This window comes from Triticum aestivum, chromosome 3D (assembly GCF_018294505.1).
Source record: "Triticum aestivum cultivar Chinese Spring chromosome 3D, IWGSC CS RefSeq v2.1, whole genome shotgun sequence".
NCBI lineage: Eukaryota > Viridiplantae > Streptophyta > Magnoliopsida > Poales > Poaceae > Triticum > Triticum aestivum.
The window spans coordinates 599,358,955-599,377,468 of NC_057802.1; the positions used below are offsets into that span (position 1 = coordinate 599,358,955).

The 18,514-nt window shown below is 46.0% G+C and overlaps 1 protein-coding gene and 1 pseudogene across 2 annotated transcripts; both read right to left on the bottom strand.

Annotated features, from left to right (window-relative positions):
- Positions 1-3,041: 3,041 nt before the first annotated feature.
- Positions 3,042-4,000, bottom strand: LOC123075799 (uncharacterized). 2 transcript variants are annotated; one of them, XM_044498315.1, is made up of 3 exons: positions 3,748-4,000; positions 3,474-3,558; positions 3,042-3,365 (listed from the first exon to the last, which is right to left on the bottom strand). In XM_044498315.1, exons 1-3 carry the CDS (start codon positions 3,903-3,905, stop codon positions 3,075-3,077), a joined length of 534 nt encoding a protein of 177 aa, XP_044354250.1. In that variant the 5' UTR covers positions 3,906-4,000; the 3' UTR covers positions 3,042-3,074. The 2 variants fall into 2 exon arrangements, with proteins under 2 accessions (XP_044354250.1, XP_044354252.1); XM_044498317.1 differs by having other exon boundaries at positions 3,474-3,623; positions 3,748-3,997.
- A 1,462-nt stretch (positions 4,001-5,462) lies between these two features.
- Positions 5,463-6,997, bottom strand: LOC123076637 (receptor-like protein 34; annotated as a pseudogene).
- Between the last annotated feature and the right edge of the window lie 11,517 nt (positions 6,998-18,514).

An 18,514-nucleotide genomic window follows, 5' to 3' on the forward strand; every position in this document is an offset into this window, starting at 1 on the left:
GTGATGTACATTACCGAGAGGGTCCAGAGATACCTCTCCGACAATCGGAGTGACAAATCCTAATCTCGATCTATGCCAACTCAACAAACACCATCGGAGACACCTGTAGATCATCTTTATAATCACCCAGTTACGTTGTGACGTTTGATAGCACACTAAGTGTTCCTCCGGTATTCAGGAGTTGCATAATCTCATAGTCATAGGAACATGTATAAGTTATGAAGAAAGTGATAGCAATAAACTAAAGGATCATAGTGCTAAGCTAACAGATGGGTCAAGTCAATCACATCATTCTCTAACTATGTGATCCCGTTCATCAAATGACAACTCTTGTCTATGGCTAGGAAACTTAACCATCTATGACGAGCTAGTCAAGTAGAGGCATACTAGTGACACTTCGTTTGTCTATGTATTCACACATGTACTAAGTTTCCGGTTAATACAATTCTAGCATGAATAATAAACATTAATCATGATATAAGGAAATATTAAATAACAATTTTATTATTGCCTCTAGGGCATATTTCCTTCACCCGCCTCCTTGGCCTTAAACCCAATTGTGGACGGCTTCTGACTTACCAAAATGCTCATGGACGGTGGTAGTGGGCTCAACCTCATCTACGAGGACACTCGACAAAATGCATATTGACATAGCACGCATCGAGCAAAGCAGTATCACCTTTCGAGGCATATCGAGCAAAGCCCGGTCAATTAACCGGGACCTCTCCACCCGGTTGTGTTAGGTCATCCCAGAGGGACACCTGGGAGCAACATCCGGGCCAAACCCACAGCTACATCCCCTCCGTCTAGACCCGATGCGTCCGTTTCCCCCCTCTAGGTGCCGGCGGCGGGGCCGTCCGTGAGGGGGGCCACACCCAGGAGACGCGTGCTGGGCGTTTGCAACCGCGACAACACTTTCAGACTACTGAGAGGCCGCGTACACAAGATTGGCGGCATGCTAGCCCCCGGAGGCCGCTGGCCACAGTCGTAGACATGCGAAGGGCAATCCGCGTAGAGGAAATTGTTCGGATACTTCTCCATCACCAACAATTATGAAAAATTACCATCATTCCTATGTGCCTATAGCACATGTGCCCATGTCGTGTAAAAAACTGATGATTTTATCGCGCTCCGAGTAATTAATAATATTCACGCCGCACCGTTACCGCAGAACTTCTACTACTGTGTCATCGCCGTCCGTGAGGGAGGCCACACCCCGAAGATGCGTGGTGCCTCTTCAGACATGCCACCACACCACCCGGCATGTATGAGGACCCGGTACGACGCACCGGTGACATTGCTACCCCCAGGGCCCCCGTCCCGCCTACCCTTGGAGCGGTTGACCACGAGATCTAGCCCTTTGACTTCCTACAGACAGGCTTTGACCAGTGGACCTCTCCATCCGGTTGTGTTAGGTCAGCCTAGAGGGACACCTGGGAGCAACATCCGGGCCAAACCCACAGCTACATCCCGTCCGTGTAGACCCGACGCGTCAGTTTCCCTCCTCCAGGTGCCGGCGGCGGCGCCTTCCGTGAGGGGGGCCACACCCCGGAGATGCATGCCGCCTCTTCAGACATGCCACCACACCACCCCGCATGTATGAGGGTTGGTGCGACGCTCCGGTGGCATTGCTACCCCATAGGGCCCCCATCCCGCCTAACCCTGGAGCGGTAGACCACGAGATCTAGCCCTTTGACTTCCCACACATGGGCTTTGACCAGTGGTCCTCTCCACCCCATTGTGTTAGGTCAGCCCAGAGGGACACCTGGGAGCAACATCTGGGCCAAACCCACAGCAACATCCCCTCCGTGTAGACCTAACGCGTCCGTTTCCCCCCTCCAGGTGTCGGCGGCGGCACCGTCCGTGAGGGGGGCCACACCCTGGAGACGCGTGTCGCCTCTTCAGACATGCCACCACACCACCCGGTTGTGGTAGGTCATCCCATATAAACACTTGGGAGCAACGTCCCGTCCGTATAGACCCGATGCGGCTGTTTCCCCCCTCCAGGTGTCGGCCGCCGCCGGCGGCGCCGTCCGTGAGGGGGGACACACCCCTCTATATAGATTCGAAAAGTATGGTATTTATGCTTATATTAACACATGCTACATGTAAGTTAATTAAATAACAACACGTAAAAGAACAAAAATTTTCTATATGAAATGCAAAAAAAAATACTATGCGGACGGCAAAGCCGTCGGCATAGCCGGGGCCAGGGGCAGATGGACGGCGCGCCCCGGATCAATGCCCTGGCATCTATGCCGTCGGCAGCCGTCGACATAGGTGGTGGTCGGTGCGCCTCGGATCGATGACGTGGCACGCGCATCTATGCCGACGGCCGCCCGTCTCTGCCGTCGGCATAGATCGGACGCCGTTAGTCGCACGTCACGAGTGGGGCCGCCGGGCCCGCATCTATGCCGACGGCTGCTGTAGGCGTAGGCTGGGGCTAGGCCGACGGCCGATGTGTGCCGACGGGGGCCGTCGGCATAGCTCGGGATAGCCCGACGGCCTCGCTACGCCGACGGCCTGGATTCGGCTGTCGACATATCCAGGAGTAGGCCGAAGGTGGCCGTCGGCATCGGCCCCTGTTCCGGTAGTGATTGTACTATTCTTTGTGGAAACTTTACTTGTGTTACTTTTATCCATTGTCAACCACTAGTAGAAAAATGGCCTTTAGTCCCGGTTCATAAGGGCCTTTAGTCCCGGTTCTGGAACCGGGACTAAAGGGTCGTTACTAAAGCCTCCCCCTTTAGTCCCGGTTCTTACACGAACCGGGACTAAAGGCCCTCCACGTGGCCGCTGCCTGGAGGTCCACCTTTAGTCCCAGTTGGTAACACCAACCGGTACTAAAGGAAATTTTATGATTTTTTTTTACTAGTGAACATGGCTGCTGATATCTTGGCTAGTAGGTCTGAGGGCTCAGAAACTACTGTTTTGGGAAACTAAGACACCAGATTTCCTGTCCGATATATTTTCAGACGATATATATAGGCTTTCGCTAAAAAGAAAAGAGAAAACAAGGGGCAGGTAGGTAGCCAAGTACATAAAATTACATTCATATTCCAATTGTCAAAAAATTAGAAATTACATGCATATTCCCGCAAAAACGATGTAGTTTCGACCTGTTTCAAACTTTGAAGATATAGTAACTGTGCAACCTTTTTTTTCCTCAGAAAGATTATATCTGTGTGTAAGCTGTTGATATTCGTGTAGGCCACTCTGCCCCTAGTTAGTTCTTGGGAGAAGTGACATCCGAGGAGACATATCGCTTTGTGTACTGGTGGCAAGCTCTTAACCCTGATTCTGACTTGTAACATGCAGACAGACCAGCCCCAGCCAATGCAAGCGCTGCGTAGGGAGCACATCTCCTGGCAGTCAATCAAAAAGAAGAAGAAACTGTTTAGCTGAGAAAACGGAGAAGAATCAATCAAGAGTTAGAAAATACAAGTAGTAGTAGGAAGCTGCAGAGTACGTACCTGCAGGCGCGGAGGATTACTTGACCGGGCTTTATGCCAGGCCTCGAAAACAAATTGTACCAGACCCCCGCCGCGCACAGACCCCCTGCTTTCACATCACAGCTTGGATCAACCACGTATGACGAACCCCGGGAAATCATTAGAGCATCTCTAAAAGTGAAAGGAAGGCTGTAAGGTACTCCCTTCGTTTTAAAATAGATGAACAAACTTTAATACAAAATTAGTATAAAGTTGGGTTATATATTTTGAAACGGAGGGAGTAGCTAGTACGTACCGGCGCGCGGCGGCGGGCTTGTGGTGCTCGACCCAATCCAGCGCCGACTCAAGCGCCGTCTTCCTCACCACCCCGTTCCTTCGGTCTTCCTCACGTTCGTTTAGTTCACAGAGGTACGCCCCGTAATCACCCAGCCCGTGCCGTTCGCTGCGCACCATCGCCGATCGATCTCTCTCTTGTTAGACTGATTGATTGATTTTCTTGGCTGACAAGAGAGAGACGTCTTGTTCGATTGATTGATTTTCTCGGCTGAAAAGAGGTGTCACTTTATTGAGGGGGTGTGGTGAGAAGAGACGTCCTACTCGTCCAACAACACCGGGAGGGAGAAACAACGCGACTGGCCGTCGGACTCGGACCGCTGTTCTTGGCTAAACATACTGCGCCGGAAACTCTGTTTGCGGTTTGCCACTCTCTTCCGTCCGTCCAGCCCAGGCCCGTACCCTTCAGTCAGCCCATGGCAAGTGAAAAAAATGCCCATTGCCGAGTCTATCCTCTCGCCGGAGGGCGCCAAAAAAACAGAGGCACGCTCCTCCTCCCCGCCGTCGACGGCGACGGCTTGGACACCCGGAGCACTAACAGGATGCACGGCGACCCTTCGCCGGAGCTCGCCGAGGCGCCGCAGCCTCGATACGGGAACGGAGCCCACGAGGTACATCTCGTCATATATCAATTTTCAGTATGTTCGATGCCGCTAGTTAATCAGTTTTGTCGTCGATTGATTTAGTTTCCGTCAATTTACTGAACGGGAGATGGAGGAGGAGGGGGCGGATGTGGCCGAACTGAAAGGGCAGTTCGTCGGAACTAGGATGGTCCTACGAGCATATGGAGCATATACTGAAACAACTCGTGCAGCTATCCAGAATCAGATAGCTAGTAATGAAGCTTTCGTGTTTGATCTTTCAGCATTTTACGGAGCGCACGAAACCACTTGACACCAATAGACTTAAAAAACAGAACAATCCCACGTCAGTTTCAGAGTTGCGATCCAAAACTGTGTTTACAATTTTTTTTTGCAAATCTTTGTTTTATAGTTGACCGGGAATACAACAAGTCTCTGAACTCATATCCAGAACACAAGCACAGAAGCTGCCATGACAATCACAATGATACCAGGATCTAAATTTCTGAATCAAGCTGTGTTTGTTTCTGTTTGGTGTTATTGCCTATTATTAGAGTAGTCAAGTAGAGCAACCTCCTGTTAACATGGTGCATCGAGTCAGCATAATTCAGACAAAATGTTCATCTTTGGCCTGTACAAAATGTCAGTACAAAACTAGAGCTCGTTTTTCAATCAGGGGAGGGTGAGGAATGAGGAAGGCTAGATAAAGAGGCCACGAATCCACGGGTATCGTGCTGACCAATAACGGGCCACAGCTGGAATCAAGACTAGGAAGGGGTGATGAGACTGCTACGGGGACTGCAGCCATGGCTGTGGGAGATCTGCAAATGGACGTCAGAGCTGCAAGATGCAGCACTGCCATGGCATTAGTATCATAGGCAGGAAAGCAGGACAGATCGTTGATGACAGTCTTACAGTTTCTGTATAAGCATCACAGTATGCTAACAATATTACATAAGCATCACAATACACAAATTATGATACATGATAATGTAGAAGTACAAGCATAGGGTGACTTATTACAACTTAAACTTATAGCTCCCTCCAGCAATAGCATAAGTTTACTGACTCTCAATCTTGTGTCTTCAGATCATGTTCACAAAACCCGAAACCATTTGCCGATTTTCCTCCATTTCATCAAAATACCGGCAGTGAATCCAACGCCGAAACCCACCCCAACAAAGAGAAACAAGATAATATCAACATGATCCCCAGATGGTGCCTCATTTGGTTTACTTGAATTGACACATGGTTTGGACAAAGGCGGTCCACAGAGCCTTGCATTCCCTTCATATGAAGTGTTATCAAATGTGAAAAACTGACGTGACTGGTATCCTTCCATCCAACTTGTTTTCGCTCAAGTTTAGAGTACCAAGAAATGTTAAATTTGTTAACTCTTGTGGAATCTCCCCAGAAAGCTCATTCCAGGACAGGTCTAGTGATTCCAACTGACTCATCTCGCCAATTTGTAATGGAATCCTCCCTTTAAATGCATTGTGTGACATGCTCAGGATATGCAGTGAAACTAGCCTTCCAATAGATTAAGGAATGTCACCATCCAGTGCATTATTTGAGAAGTCAACTATAGTTAAGGTAGACAAGATTTTCTCAAATGTCACATACTGCCCTTTGTATGTAATTGCAAGAGTATCATGGTAGTAGGAAGAACTGTGTGACATTTGACGGCCTAGGACATATCCAGTGTTATTTGACTTTGCCATCATAGATGACAAACTCTTAAACCACTGTGCATCCAAACCACCGGAGAAGTTATTTGAGGATATATCAATGATTTGTAACTTTGGGAAGTATTCCCGAATTTTTTCATCTCTGGGAGGATAAGCAAGTGAACCATAAAACTGGTTGGATCTTAATACAAGGACACGAAGATTGGAAAGCCTACGCAGCCAAGATGGGAAAGTATCAACCATCTGATTCTTTCCAATGTCAAGAACCTCCATGTCGACGCAGGTGGAAAGAGACCTAGGCAGTCTACCTTCAAACTTGTTGCCATGTAAGCCTATTGTCTGAAGATTACAATTCTCATTAACATAGTAAGGCAATGTTCCTTCAAAGTCATTCTCCCTCAAATTTAATATGGCCAAGCTTCTACCCTCAATCAGGCAGGATGGCATTAACCCATTGAAGTTGTTATGTGACAGGTCAAGGACTTCTAGCTTTCTTGCATCGCAAATAGAATATGGTATACTCCCACTTATGTTATTTTTTGACAACTTGAGATAAGCAGTTTGGCCAAGATAAGCAGTGAAGTTTGGCATAGTAGAAGAGAATGTGTTGTTTGAATAATCCAGGACTTGCCCCTGGTTTTTACAGTAGTTGGCATTTTTTGAAGCCGTTCGTTTGTCTCGATCTAACGGCGCATACATACGTAGTACTCAAAAGTACACAGATGAAAGTACTCAAAAGTACTCAAAAGTACTAATGACAAGGTGGGGACGCCTTTTAATCTAGGGGCATTTTAGTACGAAATATATGACAAGGTGGGGCCCTCTCGTCCAATGCAAAACCTCTGCCCCTCTCGTCCAATGCAAAACCGCCGCCCCTCTCGTCCAATGCAAAGCCGCCGCCGTGGTCCTTCCCCTCTTCCATCTCCATTACAATTGCGGCCATCTCCTAGCCTTCTTCTCCTTCTCGCGGCCACAACTTTGCTCTTCTCAGCTTCCACATCCACCCCCCTCTTACATCCACGCAAAATCCTCGATGGAGCAGCAGATCGAGCACATCGGCGGCGGCGAGAACGCCGACTTCGTGGAGATCGCCGGCGGCGAGAACGCCGACTTCATCGAGATCGCCGGCGGCGACCAGGTCAAGATGGCCAGGTTGACGGAGATCTGTTCTTGGTTTCACAACATATTGCAGATGAACCCGACGGCAATGGCCACTTTGAACCAATTGACGAGGAGGGAGAGGGCAAAGCTTCCCCCCCACCTGCACAACCGATGCACAAGGTCGAGATCCTCCTCTGGGCGATGGAGCAGGCCGATTCATCCAGCCCGTGGACCAGGCGGAGGTGGTGGGCATTCAGATCCAGGGTAGAGCATCCACTGGATCAGGAACCCACGATGCACGAGGTGCCGTTGCAGATTGTGGAGCCTCCAACCGAGTCGGAGATGACTCCGAAGCGCAAGAGGAGGAGGACAGTGGTCGCGACATCGCTTCCCCGCCGTTCTCCACGCTTCCCTCGCCGCTCTCCTCGTCTGAACGGCGGCCGTAGCTATGTTTAGGGTAAGATTGCTGAATTTCATTCATCATTACTTGCCACTTGCTTAATTTGATTCTCTGCAATATGTTCTTGCTACCTGTGTACTTGAATCCGTAGCCTCTGGATGGCACCTTAGTTTGATCGACGAAGCTGGAATGAGAGTAGGCATATAGCATTACTATGTTTACTTGCTATGTTTTGATGTACTGGAGTGGTATCCATGATAGGAAATTTGTCTGTCACCTCAAGAGTTGTGTTCAAATTACGTGATGCAATCTGTGTAAATTGAACTTGCAATATTTTGGCTGCAAGAAGTGCCTCCAGACAAGTTCAGTACACAGTTTAGAGTGATAGACTCTGGGTTGACACTGAATTATTTCAACACTGCAAGTTCAGTAGATAGTTGTAGGCATTGAAAAATTTCAGTACTGACCGGTTCACACTGAAATATTTGAGTAGTGCAATTGCAGTACATACGGGTACACACTGAAATATTTCAGTAGTGCAATGCAATTTCAGTACACACGGGTAGACACTGAATATTTCAGTACTGCAGTTTCAGTACACGCACGCAACCCCTGAAATATTTCGGTGTAGCAGTTTCAGTACACGCGCGTAGCCACTGAAATATTTCGGTGGTGCTGTTTCAGTACAAGCACGTAGCCTCTGAAATATTTCGGTGGTGCACTTTCAGTACACGCACGTACCCACTGAAATATTTCAGTGGTTCACTTTCAGTACACGCACGTACCAAATGAAATATTTCAGTGGTGCTGTTTCAGTACACGCATGTAGCAACTGAAATATTTCAGTGGTGCTGTTTCAGTACACACACGTAGCCACTGAAATATTTCAGTAATGCACTTTCAGTACAGAGATGTAGACACTGAAATATTTCAGTAGTGCCCTGTCGGTGATCTTGCATCAAAATATTTAGGGCTTCCTAATGATTCAACAAAAAAATAGACATAAGCAGTGAAATAATTTTAGTAGGGATGTTGGCTTACTCATGTTGCCGTGATGTACAACCTTTTGCTTCACTTCCTGTAAGTGCTTCTTGCATGTGCTATGGCCTACATGCTGTTTACTCTCATCACACAGTGATTTTGCATCTTGCAAAGGTCTTATTAATTCAACATTGACTTCTATGAACTTTGTATTCAAATTCGTATCCTCCTACAGTTGTTGTGACAGATTTCCTTGGCATCTTCAAATTACCGTACTGTCATTTTTCAATACCAACTGTATTCAATCTGAAACTTTCAGTTACTTATATGCTACAGGTGGAATCATGGATAGGTTGCTGAAGATGCTGCGCCTCACAATAAAAGTCCCTGCTCAACCTCAACATCAGAAGTTGTTTTGCATTTCTAGTTGTCTCAGTATTTCATGTGATGTATTTGAATACCAGAAGTAGTTATGCATTACAAGTTCAATCTGAATCAGTACCTGGTGTGTGTATCTATTTTGTATGTGTGGGATCAAATCTAATACGGGTTCTGATTCCTGTTTTCAATGGCCTTGATGCTAAGTTAAGTACATGCTGGTCAGAGTGATCGGAGGGAAGGGTGGCGCTGGTGGGAAATATTTTTTAGAGTTTTCGTCATGATAACCTAGAAAATTAATAAAAAACGTCGAAAATCAATGGAACTAGTCATGGATGCTTCTCATGTTGGTACAAGGGTGAAGAAAGAATACAGGTCCATTTGAAGCAAGTCGAGAAAAACCCGTCCTTCCACACGGACCCTTACCTCCTACCGGAACGGCCGCCGGTGAAGGATCGACAACGTGCGCTTCTCGCGTCACCTCTGAGAAGTATTTTAAGCATTTAATCGTTTTTAATAAAAATGCGTACAAATGCCGACAACCTTACCAAACTAGTCATGCTTCCTTCTCATGTTTATACAAAGAAGTAGAAATTTTTTGGGTCCATTTACATCATGTCCGGCAAGTATTTTTGTTTTAAAACTATTCTCCTTGTGTGAATTACATGTGGGATTCACATGTAAAAAACCCATAGGCAAAGGTGGTCGAAAAAATCACCGCATTCCGGAGGGACCATTTACTTAAGCCATTTTTTGAACAAAGGTGATTTTCTCCACCACCTCCAAATCACCCACATTTTCTTTTACACCGTGACCCATATGTGCCAAATATGTCTATGAAAGAAAATTTGGAATTTTTTTTTACAATGCCCCCCATGAGGTATAGGCCGATGTTTTGATCGGTCAGTCTAGAGGGCAGTATAAATTAAAAAAATATAAAACCTTGGAAACCTAGCTTGGTTTGCGCAAGAGATCATTTGTGCCAAAATTGAGGTGATTTGGAGGTGGTCGAAAAAATCACCGCATTCCGGAGGGACCATTTGGTCTAACTTAAGCCATTTTTTGAACAAAGGTAATTTTTTCCACCACCTCCAAATCACCCACATTTTATTTTACACGGTGACCCACATGTGCCAAACATGTCTATGAAAGAAAATTTGGAAAAAATATATTCTACATTGCCCCCTTGAGGTATAGAACGATGTTTTGAATGTGATTTCCATTTCCGACGCGACATGCATGTGTTTATACCCAACTGTACACTCCCTCCGTTCCTAAATACTCCTATATGTCTTTTAAGATATTTCAATATGAACTACATACGGATGTATATAGACGTATTTTAAAGTGTAGATTCACTCATTTTGCTCCGTACGTATTTCATACTGAAATCTCAAAAAAAGACTTATATTTACGAACGAAGGGAGTAGTTGTTAGTGAGCAGGTGCTGCAGGATCATGTACAACTGCGACTGAATTTTTTTTGCTGCAAAACGGTTCAGGAAATAAACTAAACGGACATTTTATGCGGCACAACGTGACAAAAGTGCTGGCGAATCATCCTCGGGATCCGTGGAGTCAGACCTGATGAGATCTGCTCCGGGATCGGTGCGGTGTCAGGGCGCATCGAAGCGCAGGCGGATCCCCGCCAGAGCGCACGAGAAAGGACCGTCGCACGCGCGCGCGTCGTCACCCGAAGACAGGCCGACCCAATTAATCGATGCGGGCCCCGCACATGTACGCCTGTCGGGCCCAGTTCGATAATGCCGCACGATCCGCGTGCTGTGCAGTTTCATGCATGCACGTAGGTTTCCCACGTCCGCCATGCCTCCTCCCCCAAAGCCCGACCCATTCAAGCAATTTAGGGCGGGCCGGCCCACGTCCCGCCGATCTCGTGCCAGGATCACATATTAATATTTTTAGTCCCACCTCGCCCCCGAGAAAGTGCTGCACCGGCTTAAATACCTTCATCTATTTGCTTATTACAAGCGTTGGCCTTCCTTGCACTCTACGTGGAGGATATGTAGGATGAGTATGATTAAGCATCTGTATTCATCCTGTATATTCTTCAATTGGAGAGCAAGGATGACGGATGTATTTTTCGGATTTACAGAAAATGCAAACCAAATATCGCAAACTCATACTGTTACAAGGGTGTGGACTATTAAAAATAGTGTGCGCAGAAAAGAGAATTTGAAATAAGATGTAATATATATTTTTAATAAAGTTATATTATCCTACTTATTAGAATTTTGAAAATGTCACTTATTTATAAGAAGAGAAAATATAAATATTTAAAAAGCTGTGTTTGATAAAAATACCTTTTGAATTTTTTGTACGTTATTTTTCGAGGCGTCATGTAACTTTCATGTTATTTTTTGAGTGGTCAGGTAATTTTTATGTAAACAAAAGGAAAAGAAAAAAATAAACAAAAGGAAAAGCATGGGCCAGCCTAGACGTCTAGACCCACACGTGGTCCAGCACGCGGGATAGGCTGGCCTGTGAAAGCCCATCTAATCTGGCCCATCGCATGGGCGCACCTGGGCAGAGCAGACGATGGTGGGAGTTTAGTCCCACCTCGCCGAGCGAGAGGGAGACACACCAGCTTATATACCCGGCTGTGCCTCCCCACTCAAGCTCTTCTCATATGCAGGCAGTACTTTGCCTAATGATCATGCTCTCTGCCCCGTTGGGCCTACTAGCAGAAGAGTAATCTGCACCACGGGCCTGCATCCTGGCCCATAAACTGTTGGGTTCGTAGTCTTATACAGGCCGTGGTGTATGAAATCTCCTGCCTCTGGTAGGTGGGCATTTTTTTTGCATTCATATTGAAATTAGTTTTGATCTTCATATCACCAAAAACAATTAACACATGCTCACTGACTTACCTAGCTTTGTTTGTGCAAGAGATCATGTGTGCCAAAATTGAGGTGATTTGGAGGTGGTTGAAAAAATCACCGCATTCCGGAGGGACCATTTGGTCTAACTTAAACCATTTTTCAACGAAGGTGATTTTTTACACCACTTCCAAATCACCCAATTTTTCTTTTACATGGTGACACACAAGTTCCAAACATGTCTATGAAAGAAAATTTGGAAAAAATATATTTTACAATGCCCCCTTGAGGTATAGACCGATGTTTTGATCAGTCAATCTAGAGGGCAGTATAAATTCAAAAAAATTCAAAAAAATATAAAACCTTGGAAACCTAGCTTTGTTTGTGCAAGAGATCATTTGTGCCAAAATTGAGATGATTTGGAGGTGGTTGAAAAAATCACCGCATTCCGGAGGGACCATTTGGTCTAACTTAAGCCATTTTTTGAACAAAGGTGATTTTTCCACGACCTCCAAATCACCCAAATTTTCTTTTACATGGTGACCCACATGTGCCAAACATGTCTATGAAAGAAAATTTGGAAAAAATATATTTTACAATGCCCCTTGAGGTATAGACCAATGTTTTGATCGGTCAGTCTAGAGGGCAGTATAAATTCAAAAAAATTCAAAAAAATATAAAACCTTGGAAACCTAGCTTTGTTTGTGCAAGAGATCATGTGTGCCAAAATTAAGGTGATTTGGAGGTGGTCGAAAAAATCACCGCATTCCGAAGGGACCATCTGGTCTAACTTAAGACATTTTTTGAACAAAGGTGATTTTTTCCACCACCTCCAAATCACCCAAATTTTCTTTTACACGGTGACCACATGTGCCAAACATGTCTATGAAAGAAAATTTGGAAAAGAATATTTTACAATGCCCCCTTGAGGTATAAACCGATGTTTTGTTCGGTCAGTCTAGAGGGCAGTATAAATTTAAAAAAATTCAAAAATATAAAACCTTGGAAACCTAGCTTTGTTTGTGCAAGGGATCAGGTGTGCCAAAATTGAGGTGATTTGGAGGTGGTCGAAAAAATCACCGCATTCCGGAGGGACCATTTGGTCTTAAACCAGTTTTTGAACAAAGGTGATTTTTTCCACCACCTCCAAATCACCCACATTTTCTTTTACCCGGTGACCCACATGTGCCAAACATGGCTATCAAAGACAATTTGGAAAATATATATTTTACAATGCCCCCTAGAGGTATAGACCGATGTTTTGATCAGTCAGTCTAGAGGGCAGTATAAATTCAAATAAATTCAAAAAATATAAAACCTTGGAGGAGTTGAAAAAAATCACCTTTTCTCGTGCCCGGACTTAACATTTTTAGTCCCACCTCGGCCCCCGAGCAAGTCCTGCACCTGCTTAAATACCTTCATCTATTTGATTATTACAAGCGTTGTTCTTCCTTGCACTCTACGTAGAGGATATGTAGGATTAGTATGATTCATCATCTGTATTCATCCTGTATATTCTTAAATTTGAGAGCATGGATGACTAATGTATTTTTTGGATTTATCGTCTTTTATTTTGTTTTCGGGAGCGAAATATAATTCCTCCATTACATCTATTTCCAAATTTTATCGTGCAACATAAACAAGCTACACGCTGGCCATGAAGAAACCAGGATTCTTGAGGTTGCACTTGAAAAACTCACATATAAAATGCAAAAAAAAAATATCCCAAACTCATACTGTTACAAGGGAGTGGACAACCAAATAGCTGAGTCATACATCATGAGGAAGTCACTAACTGACAGAATGAAGTATTTTAGAGAAAAGGTCACACGATACTAGACATAGACAACAATGCACACGCCAACATCAGGTTGATCGTCGACGTACTTGTTGTCCGACCGTGCGCACAATGTTGTAGCTATCATAGTTCTGCTTTGAGATCCTGCACATAAGGATATTATTAATGCCATGGAATATATTTGGACACATTAAAACATTAAATTACGGCATATTAGGTACCTTTGTTAATTTGGCGCGCATACGTCGATTGTGACCATCTGCCTCATGACAATAGCTACATCTACCCTTTGTTCTGGTTTTCTTCATGTTTGCCTGTAGCCTTTTCTTCGGAACACCTCGGGCTGGCACATGCACGGGATCCAGAACCTTTTCGAAACCTTCACCATCAAGGTTAGCCGATTGTGGCATCAACGGGCCAAACCTAATGCTGTTACCCAGAGCATTAGTTGATCCCTTGCTATCAGCTTGTTCACTTGTTGATCCCTTGCAAATATCTTGTCCTTCCAAAACCCTTTTTAGATGCTGAAACGCCTCATCAGAGTGGCATGCCTTGAAACATAATACGTGACTAAAATTCCTTAGCTTACGGTACCTTTGTAGGGCTGCAGAGTATGCATATATCTCGCTCTTTCCGGTCGGTGCGAATGCACATTTTGCACTCATTTTCCACCTAGTGGGAACACAACACCTGGGCAGTGTTTCTTCTTGTAAAATTCCCAAAATGTAAAATATGTGGGAACATGGCGTGCCTGCGCATTCCAATTTGTGGCAAAAACAACTGATACTGCGAAGCAGACCTTCCTTCGACTCCGTGCGCACTTCGATCTTTTTATCCATTCTTTCCTTCTTAGACACAACGTATGTGGTAACCTCTGCTGCATCAAGTACCTCTCTGATCTCACATTTGTTGACAGCATCTATGCTCCATAAGACCAACTTAAACACAGCAGGAGTGAAAACTTTCGCGGCGTGTTTCTCAAGAACTGAAGCATTTTCCTGTGTGAATGGAACGGACTGCAAGGCCTCGACGTCTTGGAGAGCCTCGTTCAAGCGTCGCGACGCAAGGCAACGCTCATAGTGCTCTAGCATTTGAAACAACGTCATCTTAGCCTCAAGATGCGTACGTAGCACCGAGTTTAAACTCTCACTCCGCTGATTGCTGCTCAATCCTAGGAAACAACGGCCCTCAAGATATGGAGCACACCACAATTTTCTCATCTTATACATCTGATGCAGCCAGGAGTCCTCACTTGTTACTTTATTCCGTTGTAAGAAGTGTAACCATTTTCTCTCATGCTCTTCAATGGAAGATGTATCATATATGAAAGATCTGAATTCCTCCTTTACCGCGTCATCATGCAGATGGCGTACAATGTTCTGCTGAATGTGCCATATACAGAGCCTATGGTTTGAGTCAGGCCACACCACCCTGATTGCTCTCTGCATTGCAAGGTCCCCGTCCGTGATCACAGATATAGGATGCTTCTGTCCCATAGCATCAGAAAAGGTCTGTAACATCCACTCGTATGCCTGGCTTGTTTCATGTGAAATGATACCACATTCAAAAATAACGGTGTTGCGGTGGTGATTCAACCCGACAAACGGCACAAATGGATTGTACTTAGTGGTTCTGTATGTGCTATCAAAAACAATAACGTCTCCGAAAGCCTCGTAGTCAAGTCGGGATTGACTATCACACCAGAACAGTCCCTTTAGATCGCCAGCTTCATCAACCAAGTACCTGAAGAAAAAATCTGAATCTTGCTCTTGCCTCGCCACCATGTGATTGATCACCGTTTGAGCATCCCCAGAAGAAATTGTTTCCTGCTTATTAGCATGGCAGAAATTGTAAATGTCCCTCATAATGCATCCAACCTCATCATATCCACCGTATTGCATGCACATAATATCCATAATATGGTGTTTTCTGATCCCATATTTTTCCATGTCTGCAATGTCCGCTTTCTGCTCATCGCTAATTCTTCTTTGTGAATGCAAAAGACACAACAGATCCCATGGGGCTAGAGGATGGTTGTGTTCATCGATGAAATCCTTGACAAACCACTAACCTGTTTCCTCCTGTCTTGCAAGCACCAATTTAGCTTTACACCCTACACGAGTTATACTCCGTGGCCTCCTCTTTCTATCTTCCATCTTCCTCTTCATGTGCTTCTGTTCACGAACCCCTTCACGACTACACACAAATTTCCTTAAAATTATATGGCAGTTGGATCCATCCCACTCGACTTAGCTTCTCCGGACACTAAAACCTTTCTCAAGACCATATTTGTTATAGAATGTATAACCTTCATCCTCACTATTAAACATCTTGTTGGCAATATGATAGTACTCCATCATTGACTCATGACTTACATCCGCCATGTCTTCCTGCATCACAATTCGGACGAATAAAAATCTGAAAGGACAAACATAAATGCATGCAAAAACCAGTACGAAATCTTGCGTGGAATTTTAAACTTTGCTCCTTGTACATGTTATGGCAAGCGATCATAAACGTCCATAAACTGGGTCCCCCATAAACTAGTGAAGTGACCATGGATGATGAAAAATTCTAAATTGAATTGCATGCACTAGGGAAACCTAATTCGATGATGACTAAACAAATCTAAGTAGGAAGTGCAGGCTACGAATCAAAGTAAGTTTATGGTGATATCTCCCGCAGGCATTGGTATCTCCTGCTGCATCAAGAAAAACAAGCCTACTTTCAGAACAACCATGCTTCATATCTCCCGGCGGCCTAACCGAGGGGCCAACACTACTGGAATCAGCTTCTTTGCCGTCCGCCATGGCGGACGGCAAAGGCATAGATCACGGACGGCAAACTGTCCGGATGAACGCGTGCCAGCAAAGGCCTTCTTTGCCATCCGCTTGTTAGAAACGGACGACAAATGATTACGCCGTCCGCCATCCGAGGCCAGCAGACGGCAAAGACAGCCGATGGCAGTGCGGTGGCGTGAGAGCTGTTAGGGGGATAACGGCGCTCTTTGCCGTCCGCCAGGGGACGACAAAGAGTCAAAGATCTTTGCCGTCCGCTGGCGGTCGGCAAAGAGCCCAACTAGGCAGCACTGGGAAGCAGCCACGTGTCCAGATATGCCGTCCGCTAGCAGACGGCAAAGAGGTTTGAATCATTGCCGTTTGCTGGCAGACGGCATAGCTGGTCACTTTGCCGTCCGCCAGCAGACGGCAAAATGACCAAATAGCCAGCCAGTGTTCCTAGTTTGCACAGGTGACTGCCATGTGTCCTCTTTGCCGTCTGCTAGCGAACGGCAAAGCTCTTTGCCGTTGTGACGCCCCCGATTTGACCGTACACTAATCATGCACGCAAATGTGTACGATCACGATCAGGGACTCACGGGAAGATATCACAACACAACTCTACAACATAAATAAGTCATACAAGCATCATAATACAAGCCAGGGGCCTCGAGGGCTCGAATACAACTGCTCGATCACAGACGAGTCAGCGGAAGCAACAATATCTGAGTACAGACATAAGTTAAACAAGTTTGCCTTAAGAAGGCTAGCACAAAAGTAGCAACGATCGAAAAGGCAAGGCCTCCTGCCTGGGACCTCCTAACTACTCCTGGTCGTCGTCAGCGGCCTGCACGTAGTAGTAGGCACCTCCAGTGTCGTAGGTGTCGTCGTCGACGGTGGCGTCTGGCTCCTGGACTCCAGCATCTGGTTGCGACAACCAGATAGAAAGGAAAAGGGGGAAAAGAGGGAGAGAAGCAACCGTGAGTACTCATCCAAAGTACTCGCAAGCAAGGAGCTATACTACATATGCATGGGTATATGTGTAAAGGGGCATATCAGTGGACTGAACTGCAGAATGCCAGAATAAGAGGGGGATAGCTAGTCCTGTCGAAGACTACGCTTCTGGACATCTCCATCTTGCAGCATGTAGAAGAGAGTAGATTGAAGTCCTCCAAGTAGCATCGCATAGCATAATCCTACCCGGCGATCCCCTCCTCGTCGCCCTGTTAGAGAGCGATCACCGGGTTGTATCTGGCACTTGGAAGGGTGTATTTTATTCAGTATCCAGTTCTAGTTGTCATAAGCTCAAGGTACAACTCCGGGTCGTCCTTTTACCGAGGGACACGGCTATTCGAATAGATAAACTTCCCTGCAGGGGTGCACCACATAACCCAACACGCTCGATCCCATTTGGCCGGACACACTTTTCTGGGTCATGCCCGGCCTCGTAAGATCAACACGTCGCAGCCCCACCTAGGCTCAACAGAGAGGTCAGCACGCCGGTCTAAACCTATGCGCGCAGGGGTCTGGGCCCATCGCCCTATGCACACCTGCACGTTGCGTACGCGGCCGGAAGCAGACCTAGCCCCCTTAATACAAGCGCGAGCTTACGGTCCAATGCGGCGCGCGCCACTCAGTTGCTGACGTCAAAAGAGCTTCGGCTGATACCACGACGTCGGGATACCCATAACTACTCCCACGTAGATGGTTAGTGCGTATAGACCAAATGGCCAGACTCAGATCAAATACCAAGATCTCGTTAAGCGTGTTAAGTAACCGCGAACGCCGACCAGGGCCAGGCCCACCTCTCACCTAGGCGGTCTCAACCTGCCCTGTCGCTCCGCCACAAAGATCCACTCGCGGGTACTCCTACGAGCCGACCCGACTTAAATCATCACATGTGTCATGTATATAGTATATAAGTATATACCCGTGATCACCGCCCAGGTGATCACGGCCCGATAGTATAGCACAGCAGACGGACAAGAATGTAGGGCCACTGATGGAAATCTAGCATCCTAGACTAAGCATGTAGGATTGCAGGTAAAGGTAACAACAATAGTAGCAAGGATAGGCTATGCATCAGAATAGGATATCGGAAAGCAGTAACATGCTACACTACTCTAATGCAAGCAGTATAGAGAAGTATAGGCGATATCTGGTGATCAAGGGGGGGGCTTGCCTGGTTG